Source organism: Vanacampus margaritifer, chromosome 12 (genome assembly GCF_051991255.1).
Source record: "Vanacampus margaritifer isolate UIUO_Vmar chromosome 12, RoL_Vmar_1.0, whole genome shotgun sequence".
Lineage (NCBI taxonomy): Eukaryota > Metazoa > Chordata > Actinopteri > Syngnathiformes > Syngnathidae > Vanacampus > Vanacampus margaritifer.
Window position 1 is genome coordinate 12,337,974 of NC_135443.1, and position 23,253 is coordinate 12,361,226.

Genomic DNA, 23,253 nt, shown 5'->3' on the forward strand with positions numbered 1-23,253 from the left:
GAAATACTGTAGAGTAGTTTTGAACAAGAATATTAGTTTTAGTGGTTGATTAAATTCTGACTTGTCAGAGAAGCTCAATGAGCTAGCTCAAATTTGGCTATGAAAGGTGAATTCAATGTGAAATTCATCATTGCTGTTCAAAATGGAGAGCCTGCATTATACTGGATGGTCTCATGAATTTAAATTCGCACCATCTCTTATTTTATTTTATGATGCACAGTGCAAGGTGAGCTGTCAAACAGTTTGTTCCAAAAATATCTCACAGCCTAACCTTCACCCTAACGTTGATCATTTAGGGCAGCGGTGGCATAAACCTTATGTGGTGGTGGTCTAGTACACTACTGAGGAAGCTTGGTATTTATCAAGCCAGTAGAGTTGAAGAGATGTTTAACTTGTCACTTGTGTCCCTGATTAAACTGTCAGACAGCCCGGCATCACTTTGGCAGCACTGTTGCTTTGGCAGCAGCTCAGGAGGGAGATGCAGAGATATTTTCCTATTGTCATATAGTCCAGCCTTAATACTGGATTACAGTCAACTCGGCTAGCTGGCAGTAACATTTTCATACCATTACATGACTCACTGTCTGATTGGATCACTGTCTGCTGGGCAGTCGAGCTTGATGGAGATACTTGTGGCTATACGCTTGATAGACATTATATTTATACTCTACATACTTCAACTAGCATCAGCGATGCTTCAGTAATAGTTTCGCTGCAGATGCAAAACATCACATTTTACATTTTATGTAATATTTATGTAATTGGTGGAGTATGTAAGCATTTAGAGTTCTAAAAAGCTGAAAATCTACCCAGAATTAATCTTTTAGCAGAACACTTTCATGTCAAGAGAGTGTTTGGCTCCGTGTTGAAGAGATTACAACACAGATTAACAAACTACATTTATGGCAAACTGAATTTAGACGTTAACAGCATGTTATATAAATCCACATTTTAAAATAAAAAGAGAGCACCAACAACTTAAGGTTAATCAGATTCCCCAAATTTCCCTGTAACGCATTTAAAATTCACACTAATGGCTTTGTCTCTTACCTCAAGTACTTTGCCCGTGATGAACTGATGACATGCCTCACACTGCACTCCAAAATGAATCTGGTAGTCCTTCTCACAGTACGGTGCACCATCCCTAAGTGGAGGAAGTCAACGTTGAATATCAGGAACGTTGTTTTTACAAACAGTGGCTAAAAATACAGGAATATAAATAAATATCCTGCCAAGTTTCCGCCAAGCATACGGTTCAATTCAGTTCAGCTTGCCATTGTACAGCTTAAACAGTATGTCAGGAATGCCATATTCAGATATTGGATTACCATTTTCCTTTGGTGTTACACATGTATCTTTAATGATTTTTAAAAAGAGGAATTTATTTAAGTTAAAGTTATTTTATTTTGGATGTTCTCTCATCCATACACTGTCAAAATCATCCACACAACATGATCAAACATATCCATACACTTTTATTAATATTGTCTTAAAGGTCAATTAGCTAAGTTTCACCTCATCCAGATGCTTTGTGGCCATCGAAAGGTTAAGATTGCCTGCTTTTTTTCCCATTCAAAAAAACTGTTTTGATGTGTTTAGGATCCTTGTCCTGTAGGAACACTTAATTGTGTCAAAGTGTCAGCCATAATTGCTGATTTAAGGGTAATTATGTGCCGTGCACCAGTTAAAGACTAGCAGTAAAACAGGCTCGGAGGACACTGCCATCGCTCTGCTTGATAGTAGCTACAGTGGTCTTAGGTTTAAACGCCTCGCCTTGACTCCTCCATCTAATAAACATCTTGTCATTGTGGACAAGAAGCTTGGAGCTTGTCTCGTCTGACCTTAAACATTAAAACAAACAAATTAAAGGGGAAGTCAACCCTTTTTTGTTTTTTAGACAATAATATGTTGTATTGTAGCCCCTTAGTCTAAATATAGTATTCTGGTTAATAATGCGTTAGTGGAATATAAGTTAAGCAGCAAAATCCAGCCATTTTTATCCATCTCAGGGGGCGGCCATTTTGCCACTTGCTCTCGACTGAAGATGACATCAATGTTGCTCAGGTCTCAGGTAACAACCAATCACAGCGCAGCTACAGAAAGCAGGTGAGCTGTGATTGGTCGTTGCCTGAGCCTGAGCAACATTGATGTCATCTTCCGTTGACAGCAAGTAGCAAAATGGCTGCCCCCTGAGATGGATAAAAACGGCTGGATTTTGCTTCATAACTCATATTCCATAAATGTAATGTAATGTCATGTCATGTTTAGACTAGTGAGGTGACAAGGAATACATTATTGTCAATAAATGTTTAAGGTTGACTTCCACTTTAAACGTAGGTGGCCAAAACATGCCTATTTAAAATTTAATTGCACTAATAAACCACCAGAGGGAGCCAGAACTGCATAGAGTTAAAGTTAATTTTGTCCATGATGCGTGTAGGTAAACATCTACCAAAATACAGTTGACATACAGTTTTGTAAATAGTGTAATATTATAGCAGTGCAACAATGATGTACACAACAACAAAATCAATTTAAAAATAAAATAAAATAACTGAGGATCCATAACCTTTGGTGTTTTTTGCTCACCCAACCAATCAGAATGTAGCTTCAAGTGGCCAAAAAGTGGTATTACACAACTCGGTTGTTTTGGTTACTCTAGATAATAAAAATGCCAACCAATGTAGCGTCACTTACTTGCTGATGTACTCCCCGGTTAGCACTTTAGCGCAGGCCTTACACTTGAAGCAGCCGAGATGCCACTGTTTGTCTAATGCGAGCAGAGCCTGGCCATTCATAATATCTCGACCGCATCCTGCACAATCTAAAGAAACAAAAGATGCATTCACCGAGAAAACTTTGCATACACATGAAAACAAAATGAAAGTAAGAGTGGACTGATTTAATTCCCGCATCAATGATTTAAGAATAAGACCGTGAACAGCAAGGAGTGCACGCAAAGCTGCCTCCTTTTATCATGAACACCGCTTTCTCCGTCACTTTAAAAAATTACATATTGAAGAAGCATGCAGATGCTCGAAACAGTAAGAGAGGGTTGGTTTGAGTAATGAACAGCAATCTCCAGTCATCTCTTGTTTAATGACTAGAGGATGAAAGCGAAGCGGAGCCAGCTGCAACCACGGGGGACCGTAAGGCATAACGGGGTTGCGGCGATGACGTGAGGAGAATAAGCATGTCTTATTCATAGGTGACCTTGTCTGAAAGCTCTTCAAATGCCAGCAGAGAGACCGCTGGGGGTGAGAGCAATGGCAGGGGAGAGGAAGAGAAGAGGGAAAGAAGATTTCTAGAGGGCGAGGGATCAGGGGTTGCAAAGTCCCCTTTCCTGACAGAAAAAAAATGCCGGCTTAATTTAGAAAGGCATTTAGTTGTGAAGAGAAGAAACTCCCTGGATGAAAAACTTCTTCGAGTCTGTTCATGAATATACAGTACAATCAATGGTCACAATATTAAATGCAAATAAAGTATATAAACAATTACTTTCAAACCTTACTCTCCATTTTATTTCATTTGTAACATTGACACAAATGTGGAAAAACGGCAAAAATTAGACTGTGAAAATTTCAGGGTTACATTTTTCTGCTTTGATTTAAACTCCTGAAGTGTAATTTTAACATTTTCAGATTTAAAAATGGTATCCAGAGTGGATGTCGACTCTGCAGAGGCGTAATTGGGATCCACCTTCGCACGTGCTCTTCTCCGGTTTGAGAGAGACGAGTCAGCGGCATTTTCCTCCTCCTCGCTTATCACTCGGAAACACTGACATTCAAACAAAAGAGTTTGGGCCCGTAAAGTCATTTTGACTGCACAGCAAAAAACTGGAATGTTCAAGTTTGGTATTTTCAACTCTTGCTGTGTTAATTTAACAATGCTCAGTCTTGGGGTTGATTGGAGCGGTGACGAGTAACTGTGACGATATGCGCAAATATTTTAACACTACATGCTAGTGTAGTATAAAAAAAATCAACACTGATTAGTGTTAAATTTCAAGTACCATCAGATGTGTTTTAACTCCATCTATAAACACTTTTAAAAATGTTGTTGAACTATATTTAGTGTGGACCAGTAAAGACACTTTTGAAGTGTTCAATTTAACTCTGTAGGTGTTGAATTAACGCTGACAATGTTGCTGTGTACTTCTTCGGCTCTGGGTGTATCTATAAGTTCTGGTTTCTTGACTCTGAGTCCTGTGCTGCAGGCTATCCAAGCTTTGCATGATCAGCAGAACGGTGTCTTTGCACCAGTATGAGGCATGCGGCATTATCCTGCCACAACACATCAGCAAACACTGGGAACCAATTATTAGTGTCAGTCGGACTCACCAGTAGTTGCTGAGCCAGTGTTGGCGGGCAGTTACACCGCTTTAAATTTCGGATTTTCAATTTGTTAGGCTATGGAGGTGGGGGTCTATACAGTGATTTTTTTTGTTACAATATGTCCCTTTGAGAAATACTGTACTTACAGCATTTGAATAACAGATAAGTCATTTTCGATTGTGACTGTAGTTTGCTGTGGTATTTAACTTTACTTCATCAGACTAAGAGTTGATTTTTCCACACAATTCTTAAGGCTCGAAATAAGTGGTTTCACATTTGCAATTTGCGAGGCTAACATTTGTGCCACATCAAAACACTATGACTAACAAAACTGAGAATCAACCGCCTGTGGTCCCAAAAAGCGTTACTGGGCTGGACGCACATGCGTTGAAGTGAAGCAACGCGCAGGTCGGAGGGCGAGGTTCGAGTAACTTGGTGCTACTTAAGCCACAGATAGAATACACTAAACGTAAATTAGCTAAATCAGTCTTTATAAAGTTAAGGATTTCCTAAATAATAAAGATCTTGCCTCACATGTCACATTAAGCTGAAGTTTGAGCTAATGTTTATATAAAAACAAATATAGACCCAATTATTACATTACAGAAAAAAAACGATTTAAATAATTAATAAGGTCAGCTACAACTAATTAATTATTTACAGGATCTGGTATTTTAAAATTTATAGATATCGTGTATTTAAAGACACTGGAAAGGCTTTTTCGTGTAGTGAACAATAGCTTACCTGTTTGTATTCATAATTTCTTTAAATTAAGAGAAGGAAACTATAATTTAAGGCGTTTATTTATGTTTGAAACATGCAAAGTGAAGATCAACATAAAGATGTAAAATTATGGAATGGACTTGATGATGCGTTGAAGCTATTGACTTTTCTGTTGGGTTCTAAGAAAATTTTCTTAAATGTAAAATAATTCATGCTTATAGTAACATTGATAAAAATTAAAAGTAAAACATTTAGGGGATGTTTGTGTTCTTTTCTGTACTATGAATGAAGCCAAAATAACTAATGAATACACACACACTCGCACGCACGCACATACAAAAAAAAAAAGAGAGAGAGAGCAATGATGATGACATGTCAAATCAGTAAAATTACCGAATGAACAATACTGAGCTCTCCAGAAAAAAAAAAAATTAAAAAAAATTAATGAAGCCAAAATAAGCCCTTCATTCATTCATTCATTCACAACAGCCAATTCAAATGTACTGGCTGCAGTGAGTGACAGTAAACTTAAATACCAGTAAAAGACAATGCCTTGGTATCTAGGCATTAACCTTGGTGAAAAACTACTTACTGCTGGCGCCCAGGATGTCTTTTGGTCCTGGAGACATGGGTTCAACACAGTACTGACACAGACAGTCCTTCCCGTTGAAGGTCACCCTGTCTCCGGCAGGAAACGGCCGTCTGGAAGGAGGATGACATCAATAATTAGTGTAGTATCAGCAAAAAATGAGCCGAGACCCCATCCTGGCACCTTCTAATATTATTTAAAAGGAAATGATCACACTAACCATCAGATGAATTCACATACTATTCTACACATTACAATCCCATATATGATACATTTGAAGCTTACTTGCAAACGGTGCAAACAAAGCAGGCAGGGTGATAGGTCTTGCCAAGCGCAGTGACCACTTCCCCCTCCACAAAGTCCCCGCATCCATTGCAGCGAGTACCGTGCATGCGTTGGTAGTCCACTGTGCACAGATAATCGCCATTCTTCATGAAGAAGCCGCCCTGGGCCAGGTCACATCCGCACGCTGAAAAAGAGCACACGCGGTGTCATGGGCCGTTTTACTGCTCACTCAGCACAAGGCAAGAAGCACCCAGCCAGCGTGCTCAGCTGTCAAGACTTGCTAGTGCGATTTATTACTAATATGATTTCAAATTCTATATAGATACATGATGCTAACCATTTTCCAAAGACAGAGTGGGCTACCAACTGATTTGAATGCTAATGGAATTTTTACTGTTTGAATGAAACATTCAATGCAACAATTGTACAATTGTTCAGCTCAGGAAACCCTCTTGATCTGCCCCCAGAAGATAACTTGTCTTTGAATAATTTACACCGCTTTTAATTCCGTCTATTCAATTATGACCTTGTGACTTCTATAAACAGAACAATAAAACTGTATTAATGAAAGAACATTAGGGGGATTGGTATCCAAGCAACAAATTGTTGGGTTACTTTTAAAAATATAGTATTGATGACCTTATTTAAAAATTGACAGATGACCCTTGACGAACACAAATGTAAATGATATAAATGCATCGACCCAACATCCTGTGAACTTTAAATGCTATGATAAGATCTTATGGTATGGTATACATGAGGGGTGTGAATTGCCTAGTACCTGGTAATTTGATTTGTATCACGATTCATAGGTCACGATTCGATTCGATTAATCTCAATACGAATCTATAAATTGATTATTGCGATTTTTTTTTAACTCAAATTTAGAAAATACTAATCAGTAAACTTGTACATGTACACTGTAAGATTTGTATAAAATTGTATTTATTTATCGGAAAATTCAGGCTTATAACTGAGCCACTGCATTTAACAAACAGGTTGCAGTCTGTTTCACGTCTGAACAGCACCGAAATAAAATATTAAGGCTTAATGTTCCATTAATATAACATTCTTCCATGCTTAATGTGTGAATCCTAACACTAAGTAAGACGTTTTGTTGAATATACCCATAAAAAAATGATGTTAAAAAATCGATTCGGCCGCATATCGAATCGATTCGAGAATTGCGCGCTGTAATATCGAGATATATTGCCGAATCGATTTTTTCTAACACCCCTAGTATACATGTAACACATGCTTCTCACTAGTACTATTGTACATAATGAGTGAGGTCATGTGGACAAAAATCTCACTCTAAATCCGAGTAGCATGCTTGCATTTGTGGGATCAGGTCCTCACATAAAATATAAATATAAGCAGAGTCTAAATTGAATTACCACTTGAGATATTAATAAATATGTATATTTGTAAAAATCTATACAGAATATTTTAAGGACATGATGGTGTGCCTCGCAATTCCCTCACCACTGCATGCGGCTTGTGAATCAAAATGCATTTGGAAATGCCACAGAAAGGGGGCAAAATATTTGGATGTTTGCGATAACTTGCTCTAATCATTGTTATGCAATGAGCCAGGCTAAATCCTGTGGATGAATGGCAGCGAGTGAGGGAAAGGTTAAGATTTAATTGCATTAGAGCTCAGGGATGACGAGATTAACTAGTAAGATAACTGATTTGAGAGCAACCCCGCAATTGAGATTTGGCGGCCTTTTTAATGGTGACCACCATTTTGTATGAAAAGTTATGACATGATTGGAAAATTTTAAATACTGTAGTTAAAACAGGTCGTCACCTTATTTACAAGCACCATAATAAAGGGGAATTATTAATTGTTCTATCCACCTATATGTTTATACTGTAGTTGCTTAAGGATATATGTGTGTCTGTCTACAAATGAATAGCAACACACTAAATTGATTACACTAATCAACTGGCACAATTTGAGAAACAGAAGCTCTTGCGGTTGAGTACTAACACATACGTCCCCACTAAAGCATGTACAGTACATCCACTTGCTGAGGACAGAAAAAGGTACTAATCTCAGCCTTTGCTTATATTTAGAGCTCGTTATACTAGGTACTTGTTAATAGCTGTAACAGTGCACCAGTCACAGATTAACCGCCAAAGGTTTCACTACGACAAGTTGAGCCTTTAAGAAGGAGACGGTTAAGGCCAGTCGAGGGCACTGAAGTGGCAAACATGCCAGAAATTCATCACTAATAGGGTCAGGCTGGAGTGAAGATGAGCCGCATCTATTTAAGTCAGGGTTAAGCTACAATTCTGACACCTCACTATGCAATAATGTCGGATCATGTAGTCATGTAATAAAACAAAATAATAATAATAATAATAAACAAACAAACAAAAGTTAGGCAGCAAAATCCAGCCATTTAATGCATTTCAGGGGGCGGCCATTTTGCCACTTACTGTCTGTCGACTGAAGATGACATCAATGTTGCGCAGGGCTCAGGCAACGACCAATCACAGCTCACCTGTTTTCTGAAGCTGCGCTTGTAAATAAGGGTTTACCGTTTTAACTATTTAAAAACAATTATGCAATCATGTCATATCTTTTCATACAAAATGATGGATCACCTTAAAAAAGACCACCAAATGGCAAAATGGCCGCCCCCTGAGATGAATAAAAACGGCTGGATTTTGCTTCATAATTCATATTCCACAAATGTAATATTAATCAGAATGTCATGATTAGACTAGTGCTGTCAAAATTAGCATTAATCAATAATAATGTAATAACGCAGATTAATCACACTATTAATTCTGACCGCAGATGATTCTTTAGCTGACAGCGGATGGTTACGTTAAAGGTAGCACAGGCTGTGTTTGAGCAATAAACATAACTACATGCATTAAAGTAAACAGAGGTGCCAAATCTAGGTCCAGAAAGTAAAAACCCTGTAACAGTTTGGCTATAGCCCCTGATGCTAGCTAGCTAGCTAGCTCCCTAGCAGGTAAACAAGCACAATGCGAGCTAGCTAGGGAGCTAGCACCTGAAAGTGAAAACCTTGCCACAGTTTGACGTTAGCCCCTTATGCTAGCTAGCTAGGTGACGGCGCACCATGGGAGCTAGCTAGGGAGCTAGCTAGGCAGCTAGCTAGCTAGCACCTGGGGCTAAAGCCAAACTGTAGCAGGGTTTTTACTTTCTCGACTTGGATTTGCCACCTCTGAAAGTAAAGCATTTAATAAATGTTTGTGTATGACATTCAGAATATTTGTTCATGTCAAAATACTGGGGTAATTTTTTTCATTTTAAATTATGCAAGTAATTAACTGATTAGAAAAAGAGGAGGAAGAATGTGTGCAGTGAATAAAAAAAAAATGTTGACGACATCCTCATAACATTAAATGTCAAAAGAATTAACACATAGCAGGTGCTCTGGGCATTTTTTTTTAATAAAAAGCATTTTTAATTAAGCGATTAATCGTGATTAATCAAAATTCTAAGATGTGATCAATTTGATTTAAAAATGTAATCGTTTGACAGCTCTAGTTTAGACTAGTGAGGCCACACATAATATATTATTGTCAAGAAATGTTTACGGTTGACTCCCATTTTAATGCTTCTGCATCAATTTTACACCACACAATCAAACACATAACTACTCAGCACCTTTTGAAATAGTTTTTCACTAATAGGCACAATAAGGACAATCATATTGTATGAAACACATTTGTGTTTCACAGGGAAGGATGCTCGCAGTGAAAAGAAGCAGGAGTCCTACACTATTGGAGGGTCAAATTAGCAATGCATTGAAAAATATTGCACCTTCGTTGCCAATTTTCTCACAACTCCCACGTCTTTGTCCTTTATTGAGTAAAAATGGCTCAGCTAAACTTGTATTTTAGAATAGAAAGATAGGCCAAATGGAAAAAAAAGTGGTGAAACAACCCATAATTCACCCTCGATATAAATAGCTACTGTCACATTGCATTTCTAGTAAATTGACATATCAGAGGCATAACTGTAGAGATGTGATTTATTCGCCTTTGCCTTTCACATAGCAGTCGCTGATGCGGGATGTTTCTATGCACGTTCACGCAGCTGATGCGGTTTGTGCTATTTAACATAATTTCATACATGGCAACGTCATTGTGACAGTGACAAATATTTTCAATACAAAAGGGGCTTGTACAGTGAGGCTTGGTTTTAAACTTGACACTCGGGCTGTTACTGCTGGCATTCCTCTGTTACGTCAATTCTATTGCATGTTTCATTGTTTATCACTAATATAAAGTTCAAGCATATCAAAAAAAAAAAAGTGTGCAAAATTGCACACAAAAAATCTACGAAGCAGTGAGACCGGTATTATGTAAAATTGAAACGTATGTACAGAAAAAAAAACACAGGTGTAATTTATTCTATTATACATATTTAATGTACAGTATGTAAATGAAGCCTTGAGGTTTGTGCGTGTGTTTGCGTATTCCGCAGTGTGTTACTGTACCTTTACAGGTGAAGCACTTTAGGTGAAAGTGTTTGTTTTGCACCCGCAGCACCTCGCCCTTGCATGGCTGCCTGCACTTATAGCACTGGATCAGGGGCTTCTCTGCGGAGTGGTGGTGCGTATCCTGCGCATGAGCCACTGCAAAGAGAAAGATACATTAGCATGACTAATGGGTTCGAAATGATGACGATGACTCATCACAGTTGCTCGGTGCGAGTGTCTGCACTCTCATTGCGCTTCTTTTACTCATTGTTGTTCTAAGCACATACTGTACAGTGGATATAAACAGTTAACATGTTAGGTTCCTGTGTTATAAAAAAAAAAAGAAGGGAAAAAACGACCATAACATCTTTCAAAACTTTTTCCCACCATTAATTTTAACCAATATCCAGTATAACGCAATTTTTTTTTTTAGTCACACAACACAAAAATTTCAAAATTTTGACCATAATTTGACTGTTCATGACCAACACCATACCTAAAATGACTGAGCATAGCTGAATTGGGTGGGGCCTTAGTCAAGATGGAGAGAATTATGAATAGTTCCAAATATCAGAACCTTCAGGCTTCTCCTAGAAAGCAAAACATTGTCAGGGATCGTCTACTACAACATCTTAACTTTATTTGGGCTTGCCAGTGGGATTTTAAGTGGTGTCAGGCGATCTCACTGCTATTTTCCAGGAGTTTGAACAATATTGCTTAATTCTGAATACAGCCACATCTTCAGTTTCCCCCCTCCCAATTCAGTTGTAAAGGTTATTAGATATATATATTTTTTAAATGTAATTATTTATCTCGGTCAAATACAGACAAATACAAATAACAGAGCCAAAAATTGCTCCACATCTGCACCCGCAGCTTGCTCCCTGTTAAGGATATTGCCCTAATGATATACCAGAGCAAACACGCGCACAATGTTTGACAGTTGGGAGCAAATTTGCACCTGATTTATCACACATGGCAATGGATTTGCGCCAAGAACACGGCAGTTTAGTAACAGTTGCGTGAAAAATGAGATTGCCACAAAGCGGGCTTAGGTGCAAAAGCGTGGAGAGGACAACGACACAACGTCATTCATTCATTTAATATCCTGAAAATACAAGTTATTGGTCACGGGAAAATTATCGCAAAAAATAGTGTCTACAAACAGGAGTGTGTGTGTACTTCTTCAACAAAGCTGAGAAAAGCAGTGTAAGGCAGGGTCAAAGGTTAATGATAGAATGACTCTTAGAGAACTTTTAACTCTAAACCAGATTTAACCCTGGAGAACCCAAGAACCCTTTTCTTCAGTTCACTGAACACCAAAATATATGTTTTTTTCAATTTGAACCCTTTTTTTTAACTAGCTCAGAGTTGCTAATTTATCAAAATATATATATAAAACATACTGTATTCCTAGGCATTCTGCAACATGATATGAAATAGATTAACAAAAAAACACAATTTTACCATCTGATGGTTTGCTGAGAAGATGGTTTTGTTTGGATTGATTTCCAGCTCAACAAAACAGCATGTTGCCAGCCATCTTGTCACCACCACTCTGGCTCATGTAAGTGCAATATTCATCCACTAGATGGCCCCATGCAGGGGTCAGAAGTGGCACTCTGGACTTTTGAAGTTAATTTTGTAAAAAAAAAGAAAAGAAAAAAAAGGTCTTTGTTATTTGAGTAGCAGAATTTATAGGGGCCAAATTTGACCCCGTTGGTTCTCCTGGGTTAAAAAAAATAATGTCAGTTAATTCTTTTTTCCCTAATGGCACTTGAAGTGTTTGGTTTGGTTGTTGGACTGAGTGTCAAATATTTGACAGAGAGCAGATCCTGGCACTCGGTTCAGATAAGAACAAAACAGACTTCCTGTGAAGATAGCAAGTGTATGAATGACTGAAAGAAACAGAATGTTCACCAACATTTCTCATCGTAGACAGTTGAAAAAGACAAAAGATATTGCTTTAACAAACTAACACCACATGGTTTCTCTTAGAATGTTGTGGATGTAACCGTATGCTAAAAATCAGTTTGGTAGGTATCATGAGTTTAATTTCGCAGTTCAGTAAGGCAACAAAATGCAAATCAAACTTCTTATTCTACTACATCATACATCCTTTATTAGTTAAAAGCTCAAAAGCTTTTATAATTTTGTTTTTGCAAAGTGTAACATCAATAGTTTGTTTTTTCTTTTTCAGAACTAGAAGGTGCAACAGCAATAGCCTGAACAGAGAGAATGATGATGCTATAAAAACACTAGCAATGACATTTGTTATTGCCTTTATTGCTCCTGGGAGAGGCTGTTAAATGCTACTGGATGTTGTCTTTATTGCGCTATTTTTTTGGCTAGCCATATTATCTGTTAGCCAGAACCTGAGCTGCACTGTATTAGCTTACAGGATAGGCATGCGGCTAGAGCGCGATGCAGTTACCATTCTTGTCCCTTAATTAATATGTTCTGAGTCGGAATTGAGTTTGATTCATGATACAAACAGAATATCAACCCTACAAAGCGGATTCCTTGTTGTGAAGAAAATGGCAAAAACATGATAGATTGGCATGGATGGAAAGAAAGAAGGTAGATACAAAAGGGGGGTGTGCGCCGCTTTGTTTGATGCAATAAAACTCAGCAGGACAATGAGTCATCTCTGGATGAACCAGACAGTGAAGTCTCAGCAACTCGGGGTGTGACATTGCGCCTCCAAACAAAACCACAGGCCATCTGGGTTACTGAGCACTGCAAAAACACAGGCTAAGCCTTTTTATCCTTCACCAGATTGTAACTGAAAGTTCAGTAAATACTAGTAAAAAAAAAATTATTATTTTTTTTTTTATATCTACAGCTTGCCTTAAGAAGCATTTGTGTTTATTCTACAAAAAGAGACTGGGAATGCAATTACATCATTCACAAGAAACACATTTATGACAACTACTACTTAGTACAGCAGTGACAACCTAAAATGTGGAAAAGCCATTGCTAACATTATAAATTTACAAGATTCCTAGCATAAAACTCAGTTTTAGATGATAAATATTCTGCTGAATTTTTTCCGTGTCAATGCAGCCTGCTCGCTCCATTTTGAATTATTGTGCTCCCGCAGCAAAGTGTAGTCAAAGGCGGGAGACGCTATGACAAAATAAAGCTAAGACAAGCACGCTGCACCACACGTTATTAAAATTTAAAAACACAAAAAAAGGGCTTCAACTAAAAACAGTTGGGGCATGTTTGAGTTTAGATACAAACTCTATTATTAACATCTTTACTTGCAAGCACAGTGAAACTAAATTTACATGAAAGCTTTTGCAATCTGGTCTCATGACAGCAGCTTTACTGTTTGTTATATAACATTATAAATAAGTAAGAATATCTTACATGTAGCAAACTCAGCACAGAGCAACTCATTTAACATTATTTGTGCACACATTTGTGTTTCTTGGTTGGAGTTGTTGGCTTTGCTGACTTTGTGGTCTGTCCTGCCTCTTCACAGAGAGATAACGTGACTGATATGAGCCTAAACACACAATGAACGCACACACAACCATGGTGCTGAGAAAGCAGAAACCATGAGCAGAGCATCCTGAAGCACGGTAAAGAGGCATTAGGGGCGGGGTTTCTCTCCTCACCCTTAAAACCCTTCTACCCTTCACTCGTAAAAGCATGGCGGTGTCGGCCATAACAAAAGGATGATGGTCCGAGGGGAAATGAGGAAAGCCCCTTGAGGGACGATTCTCCTGCAACACGAGCTCATACCGTGTCGGTAAATGACACATTGACAGTGATAGTGTTGTAATTTACAACTTTAAACTCGTCAGATTGCACAATCATAGTAGCAGGTTGGGAATTCACTGGGGAAAAGCGAATTCAGACGAGAGGGAAGCGCTGATAAAATATTCATTTGCTCATTGCCTTTGCTACTTGTAAGATATACAGTACACTGTTCCAGCGCAGACACACACCATCCCCAAAGGAGTGTGTGAATGTTGGTAAGAAAACAGACAAAGACGCTGCATCCAACACAATAGGGACCCAGATGTGAGTGTTATCTCATCCACTAATGGATAGATAGCCCTTGACCTTATTTTCTAAATGCATTCTGTGAGACCTTCACAAAGGTTGGGGACAATGAGGAAGGTGCGACATCTGGGATGGGTCAAAGATAAAGTCAACGCATGGCTAAGGAGGCGTGTCGACACAAAAAAGGTCCAAGGACAATGAAAGCCAATTCATAAAATAGAGAACTAAATGTGAACCATATGATAGCGGTGTCCATAGTCCGTGGCATATTCTAAAAATTAAAAAAAAAATGGGGGAGGGTTCTAGCAGCAAAACATTACAAAGGAAAAATGAAAGTACTATAGTACTATTTTCTTTGTAGCCTATAAAACAAAGCTGAAAAGTTTTTTCCCTACTGATTAGCATTGCCACTTGAGATGCGGATTTAGGACACAAAAACAGACAAGACACAGGAGTTGGGAAACAGAAATTCTTTATTAGGAGTGGAAATCTTTGAATATCTCACGATTCAATTTGATTCCGATTTTTGGGTGTGCGATTCAATTCCAAATCGATTTTCGGTTAAGAACGATTTTTGATTCTAAATGATTTGATTGGCAATGATTTTTGCTTCAATTGATAGATGTTCAAGGAATCATAATGATCTACTCCAGTCTGACTCACTAATGCTAATTAGTGTGCTACTCGCGGAACTTTTATCACTCAAAAGAAGGCCTTCACGCTGAAAAAAAAACCTTTTATTGGAATAACTAGATTGTGATTTTTTCCTTCAACTCTCTAATGTGGCTAAAACTTAACAGTGTATCAGACCGCGTGGAACCACACGGCCCCTATGTGGCCAAATCGGGTGCAACATGAACAGCGCTCCCAATAAAGGCACACACAAACAAAGGGAAGACAGTATAAAATAATTTAAATAAAATCAATTTTGGGGCATTTAAAATCGATATTGAATCGTACTAAATGAGAATCGCGATTCTTATGAGAATACATTTTTGGGCACACCCCTAGTCTTTATATACAAAAATACAAAGTAACAACAAAGAGCAGGGCTGAATTCAGATGGCCTCGAAGAAAACACTTGTTGTCACTCAGTTACTCCTGCCTAGACAAAATAATGTGTGACTGGAGTGACTGGACAAACTGAAAGTGGCAAATACAGGACCCGAGCAACTGCATAGCAACTGACAACGTCATCATCATTAGGGACATAGCAACGGCATAGCAACTATAAAATAGCTGTGACTATAGAAAATAAGATTGACAAACACATCATCATCATAAGGGGCATAACAACTGCATAGCATCTACAAGGGTCATCACAAAGGACTGCAACAACTGCATAGCAACTGACAACATTAACATCATAACAAAACAATGACTGACCCCATGACCCAACTAAAAAAAATAGTCATATTAACAATAATACGCCTTTGTGGATTTATTCATTATTTATTGATAGAATTAAGGAGGGGAAGAGGATGCCCAAAACCACAACAAAATAAAACAACCTGCTTCATTGGATCGGCAGTTAAAAATGTCATATATTTCTTGGCCCATAACCCAAAGTGAAAGCTATGTAAAGTATATCAGTTTGTGTAATAACTTTTAACTAACAAAGAAACAGCAATGAAAAGAGAAGAACATCCTTTGTAGAAGTAAGGAACTGCACCACAGTATCTGTTTCCCTAATGACGCCACAGGGCACCTCCCCTGGAGACCTCGCCTAAGAATTCCTAACAATCTGTTGCGTTTGGAAGCTAATTTACGTTTGGTAGGTCAGGGATAGTAACAAGACTGTATTAACCAAAATTGTGGTGGATGCCAAAAAACAACATGTTGCTAGGAAAGCAAAGAATCCTAGAAGTGCACAAAGTATAATATCTACGCAATGTATGAAAACAATGATAGAAAATCACATCAATCATACTCAAGGTTTAGAGCTCAGTCATCATAGCACCGTGGCGTAGTCTGACCAATATGGGTGATGACATTTTCACATCCCTTTTTGGACACTCTAGCAACATTCCAGAGGATAAAAATTCCATAGACTCAATGGTCAAGTTCCTACTGACAAGTGTGCTCTAAAGCCAAATACCTTGGCTTTGGATCACCTGAGCCGGGAATATTAGATTTCCTCTCAGCAAGCGATGTGCATCAGCAGGAAGTTAAACAAATATGCGATGCGATATCCAGTTTTCGGGAAGGAATGACTTGCATTTAGAGTATCTTCACAACAAGAAGTTAACCTTTGAACAAACCCTCTGACACTTTAAGAATATAGCCATAGCGGGTTTCACCAGGGGAAAAACGCAAAATGTATGTCTTTATTTGAGCATCTCCAGGTTTATTCAAAATTAGCACATCTGAATTCATAGCTCTAGTTTTGTGTCATTGAGATAGACTGCTATTGCGTGACTCCCCTCTACAACCGACAGTGTTTACTGCTTTTACGCAGACCGTAAATATTACCACAGTAATGATAACTCACTTATTGTGTGACGTTATTGCTGTCACTTACATTATTCATTTTACGCGATATCTGTATTTAATTTATAACCACGCCAAAAAAGAACTGCATGAAATTTATAGCTAAAATAATACATTATGTACTGTACATAGTATTTGGTCAATAGTTGTATCTAGTATCTGTTTTATTTAAAGATATTCTTGCCTCTCTTGTGGTTACCTCCAGCACTTTCCTCATATTTACAGTCTGTGAGGGCCTATAATGACAGCATTAAATCCCAATGGATGGTCAGATGTACGTGTCTTCCCATGGGGGAGGGTGTGCAGAGCTCTTTATCACCGAACCATAACAAGAAAGCTCTTAACCCTCACCCCCATGAATATGTATGGCTGCCAACCCGCCTCTCTGCCCCGCTACCAGCACCCCAGACAAAGGACTTCAAACACATGCGTAAAATGTGGTGGTGGTGGTGGGGGGGCATATCAGTCTCCACCAGACCCCCCAAACTACTCCTCAGGGATCTTGGTTTGGAATAATGATTTACCACAATGCTAAGCGTTTGTTGTGCAGCAAATACCATGCAACTTGCTGATAAACGCTTTGAGGGACTTCCAGTTCACTGGCCCTATTTGTAACGAGACAATGGTTGGTTCTCGAACCATAGAACCACAGCGCGTGGAAGTGATCAAAGCGATTAGCTTTTGAATTAGAATCACAGTCCATTATACTGGATCTCCACACTCCACCGTCTTATTTCCTGTGACAATATCACCAAGAACGGCAGACAAAGAGGATGTTTGTTGACTAGCACAATGTATGATATTCTCAACTCGGTCTTGTTATTTTAACTTGGTCAATGACTTTCACTTCCTGGCTGGCCACTAATCTCATCTGTATATTCTGGTCCAGTGTGCCAGCTGTACAAACATTGTCAATGGGACAACGTGTGGGCGAGAGTGTGGCATGCTACATGTTGGAGAAAGGGGTTAGCTTAGCGCTGCTAACAGAACGTAGCACTGGCAATGTTGATAGATAAGTGTTACACGACACATGAGTTCAAATTTAGCTCATCAGCTGAGGGAATTTGGGGAAATTCCCGCGCCATCAGAATCAGAAAAAATAAGTATTCATGTTGTATGCACTAAATGGATAAGAAATGAACCAGATAGTATTACAATTGCACACAAATGAGGGTAAGAAGGATTCCACAGTGATGAATTACTAACTATTTAGAGGCTTTGCTTTGCACTGAAAACAGGACAACCACCTGCACACAGTCAGAAAATGCTAACGCTGCAATCTCTATTATATTGTGATTCATCGTTCACACTCACGACATACAGTGTAATTCAGACAGGCAGCTATGCATCAGCTGAGGTCAGAGCGCACCTGGCCTCAGAAGAGCTGCATGATAATATTGTTGAAATTAGGGTACTTTTGTTATGCATGCTAAAAAAAAAAAAGGGGAAGAAAAAGTGCTCTGGATGTGGATGACGAAACCAGGCAAGAATCCTTCTTTTGACAGATCCCGAGAATCCACAGTCGAAGTAGCAGTTCCAATTCGTGGAAAACTTACAGATGCTTTGTGGTGTGTGAACATGTGGCTTCCAGAACGTTTGGTCGCTCTGCCAGTACGGGTCTTGGTGGCAAAGGCTGTTATTTTGTGGCCAATCGAGTCCACATCAAAAAAAACAATTTCAGGGCTGAACGCAGTCTCCAGGCCAGTAGAGCGCAGTCAGATAAATAAACAAAACTACACATACACACACACACACGGGTCAAGAAACGAGTAATCACTTTTTTTTGGTTTAAGGAAATATTTTTTTCTGACGAAAACTTCCAGAAATATCACATTACTCCCACACTGTAAACAAAACCGTCTACACAAGCTAAAAGCTCAATGTAGAAAATGTGTTTTCCTAAAACACAACAAATTGACTTTATGACATTACTTTAGACTATTAAACGGGAAGTCAACCCCAAAAAAAATTCTTTACATTGTCTTCTATATGCCTCCACTAGTCTAAACATGACGCATTAGACAACATTGCAAAATCATATTTTCATTTCCTTCTAAGCCAATACAAAAAATGTCTTCACAATAATATGTTGTATGCACCCTCACTTGACAAAACACGGCATTCTGATTCATATTGGGCTGTGGAATATGAGTTAAGAAGCAAAATCCACCCGTTTTTATCTATGTCTACGGGCTGCCATTTTGCCACTTGCTGTCGACTGAAAATGATGTCACAGTTACTCAGAGCTCAGGTAATAACTAAACTCAAAGCAGCAGCGCAGCTTCAAAAAAAAGGTGAGCTGTGATTGGCCGTTGCCTGAGCAACATTGATGTCATCTCGACAGAAAGTGGCCGCCTCCTGAGATGGATAAAAACGGCTGGATTTTGCTTCATAACTCATATTCCACAAATGTAATAGTAATCAGAATGTCATGTTTAAAGTGAGTGAGTTTCAGGCTCAGGTAAAAACCAATCAAAGCACAGCTTCAGAGAACAGATGAGCCGTGATTGGTCATTCCCTGACCCCTGAGCAACTGTGTGATGTCATTTTCAGTCGACAGCAAGTGGCAAAATGGCCGCCACCTAAGATGGATAAAAACAGGAGGATTTTGCTGACGTCAACATCCGGATCTCTATTGGCAGGTCCACGCTTCCGTACATTCTAATTGTAATGGAGTAAAATTGAAAGTTGCCAGTAATATGGATAGCAAAGTGCAGTTTGAGAATTGCATAACAATAACAAAGTATTTGCACTTAATTTAAGCAACACAGCAGAAGGAAAAATGTTCATGTACATGCTTATTATATTGTTGGTTATTTATTAATGACAAAAGCATTGATTGAGTATAGACTGCAGAATTCTACTAATTGATCCCAGTGTACAGGACAGGCAAGTGTTCTCCCGTGTGCTCTTTAATTGGATTCAGAAGGCCCTCTAAATATATTACTTCAAAACTCATGCTAGAGGTCAATGCCGTTCTGACCTCTGACTTACAATGACCCTTTGTGCCCTCTGATACAGAGCATAGTCTATGAAAGCAATGAGATAATTAACACAAGCCGACCTTCAGCACCGTCACGGCCTTAGTTGATAATCTCCACTAATGAAAAACATCTCCAAATTTATTTTTCATGTTGAATGTTTATTAATACACGTCATTTATTTCACTAGCTTGTTGTTTTGCCATCGGACACAAACGTAGGTTTTGTTGACAAATGTTAGCAGTGACATAGATAAAAACGAGTGGATTTTGCTTCTTAAGTCATATTCCACAACCCAATATGAATTCGAATGCCGTGTTTTGTCAAGTGAGGGTACGTACATACAACATATTATTGTGAAGACATTTTTTGTATTGGCTTAGAAGGAAATTAAAATATAATGTTGCAATGTTGTCTAATGCATCGTTGATCACTTGATTTCACGGAACCATGCTAACCAGTTTATTCTGACTACAATGAGTTTTTAAAAACACCAGAATCTGTGTTGTAGCAAACCACAGATCCAAATAAATGGACCCAAAATGTTAATTTTATTGAAATATGCCGAATTGTTGACCTTGCTTGTGGGTGGGGACAACCACCTTTTCCTTTGAACAGGGCACTATGAATGAGGCCACAGCTGACAACAATGGAGTGTACCTTTTAGATGGTCACCATGGCAACGGCTGCAGACAGAGCATTGGAGGGAGAGGCAAAGAGAGAGAGCTCTGCGCAGTGTGCTTCCCTATATAAGTGTTCCACTTTTTTTTCTTCCCATTTTATAGTTTTAGCTGCATTGAATGTAAAGTGGTATATTTTTTTAGCCAAACACTGACGTGGCCGTATTCCCACCATATGGTGTCATGCTCCCTCATAATATGCCAGATGCTTTCTTCCAGCATACATTTACATAAAGCCTGACACTGCCAAACTAAGCATACTCCAACCCGAGCATCATGTGATAGTACTGGGAGAGGCACTGCATGTTCAAGTCTTTACAGAGCACATGTTTACACGCCACATGTTTCTTCAAAGTTAAGTTATAAGCAGCCCACAAACCATGTCAATATCCCTCGGAATCATACATCTACCCGATAAACAGTCAGATCAGAAACAGATGTGAGTCAGTCAAATATAACGGAAAAGACATCGTTTCGCAAAGGCGTTCTCATCTACATTCCCAGACCACCAAAAAACACATTACCTTTCTCTTTGACCATGACCATTGGAATCCAATAAATCAGCAACAGAGAAGCTTCTAAGTATCCTTCAGTAATGACACATGACCTGCTAGCTAGATCCTTTGAAAGTCAAGAAGACACCAACGAGAGCAAAGGGGGGAGGTGCAGGTGCTATGCTCTCCTCCTGAAGACAGCGCAACAGTGAGGGGTTCGCCTCCGACTGCCTGCTTTGCCGCTACATCCCTCTTCTTCTTCTTCTTCTTCTTCTCCTCCGCCTCCTCTGCCCACTCCTCCTCCCTCCACTCCCTCACTCGGTCCCTCTGTTGTGTCAGCCACCTCCTCACTGCAGCAATCTGGTGGCTGCTGCTTCTGTGTGAACTAAACCCGGGAATCCCGAATCTCAAAGCAGATTACTTCAATAAAACCTGTAACTTCGAGGTAATATATAAACATTTTACAAATCATAGGTTAAGAGACAAGAGAGAGACAATCACAGGAGACAATAACTATTTTTAGGAGTTATCTAGTTTACCATTAAGAAACACTTCATATATGCCGCTGCTAATATTTGTCAAAAGAAATACAAAACAAGCTAGTGAAATAAATGACTTGTATTAAATTAACATTCAGCATGAAAAATAAATGTGGAGATGTTTTTCATTAGTGTCAATTTGGAGATTATCAACTAAGGCTGTGAAGGTTCTCAATGTCGGCTTGTGTTAATTATCTCATTGCTCCCACAGACGATGCTCTATGAGAGGGCACAAAGGGTAATTTTAAGTCAGAGGTCAGAACGGCATTGACCTCTAGCATGAGCTTTTAATTAATATATTTAGCGGGCTTTCTGAATCCAATTAAAGAGCACACGGGAAAACACTTGCCTGTCCTGTGGCATTATGGGAAAATAGGCTATGTTTATAGCATTTAGCTTACAAAAAACATGACTCACAAGTATGTTCGAATGTACTCACGAATACGTATTTGTCATGTCTGGGTAGAGCTGGCTTTGGTTGAGTGTCCCGATTGGTCCTGAGTGGATGCCTGCCCTTCCGCAGGCTGACCAATCCGGGGGCCCTCAGCCACTTGTGCCTGGCCCCAGGTGTGACTAATCCCCTAATTTGTGTGGGTGCATTTAATTCCCGGGTGGTGATCAGTCCCTTGTGGGATCATTGCCATTGTCACGGTCACCCCCGGAGTTTGTGCTGTCATTTTGATTTTGAGTTTGTACAATAAAACATAACAGTCTAACCCGCACTCCTGGCGTGGTTCTCCTGCCTCCCTGCTTTTTGGGTCCTCTACGCCACACATCGACAGTCACCACGCCGTTCCGTGACCACACCGTGACAGTATTTAAATACGTTCAAAGATACTTGTAAATATGTTCAAACGTACTCGCCAGTCAAAAATATTTACTCCACATTGGCAGTTCCACAAGTCCGTAAGGTTGTATACAATTACTTCGACACATTTGCCCTGACCACCTTGCTACTCGTTACTACAAAATAAAATCCGAAGACATTTTTCATTGACGTAATGCCAGAAAAGTGGGCAATAAAAAGTGAAAAATATAGTCCTGCCCAAACATGGCCTGAGATTTAGCCAGCCGGGCTCCTAACATGGGAAATTGAGGTAGCCCAACAAATTTCCAGGTAGCTCAACCCTTTGATAAGAAACATGATAATTTTTTCAAGTCGTATCGTCACAAAACTGAAAATAATGCAGGGTTGTACGATAAGCCTTTTTGGGTGGTGGACAAAATTTTTTGGGGGATGGCCCTGCCAGAACCATCACTATCCCTGTATATTGCTGGCTTGGTCCAATACCTCAGATATCATAATTTGGCCAATTTATAGTCGGTCACACGTGTGTGTTATTTTTGACAAATTATTCACCAATAAGATAATTATAATAAGTAATAAAAAAAAAAAGATAATTCCTATGGTAATAATAAAAGATAAGTGAAAAATACTGTATATTAAAAGTGTTGTTTCATCACATTTATTTAAGAAATGTGTATGCCAATCTTATTTCCAACTCTGTGTCCAGCCTATATGGACAGCCTGTGGAATACACAATAAAAATATTTTTGTTTAACTAAATACATTAATAAACTGAAAGAAAAATATCTAGTGCCCATAAAAAGTCCAAATCAAACTATGTGATTGTATAAGCTTTTTCAAGGCA

At 38.9% G+C, this 23,253-nt stretch overlaps 1 protein-coding gene across 21 annotated transcripts in view; it reads right to left on the bottom strand.

The window, feature by feature from the left end:
• Positions 1-23,253, bottom strand: part of ablim1a (actin binding LIM protein 1a) — a 48,835-nt gene that overhangs the window by 16,582 nt on the left and 9,000 nt on the right. For 20 of the 21 annotated variants that reach the window (XR_013296299.1, XR_013296303.1, XR_013296297.1 and 17 more), the window contains exons 2-6: positions 10,419-10,556; positions 5,932-6,115; positions 5,650-5,759; positions 2,698-2,824; positions 1,051-1,144 (exon numbers count right to left, since the gene is read on the bottom strand). Coding sequence is in view for 3 of the 21 variants with exons in the window: in XM_077582763.1 (XP_077438889.1) it covers positions 1,051-1,144; positions 2,698-2,824; positions 5,650-5,759; positions 5,932-6,115; positions 10,419-10,556 (653 nt within the window). In the remaining 18 variants the exon portion in view is untranslated. Of the gene's footprint in view, positions 1-1,050; positions 1,145-2,697; positions 2,825-5,649; positions 5,760-5,931; positions 6,116-10,418; positions 10,557-21,092; positions 21,338-23,253 lie in introns of those variants that run through there. The other variant, XR_013296302.1, reaches the window with a different exon arrangement.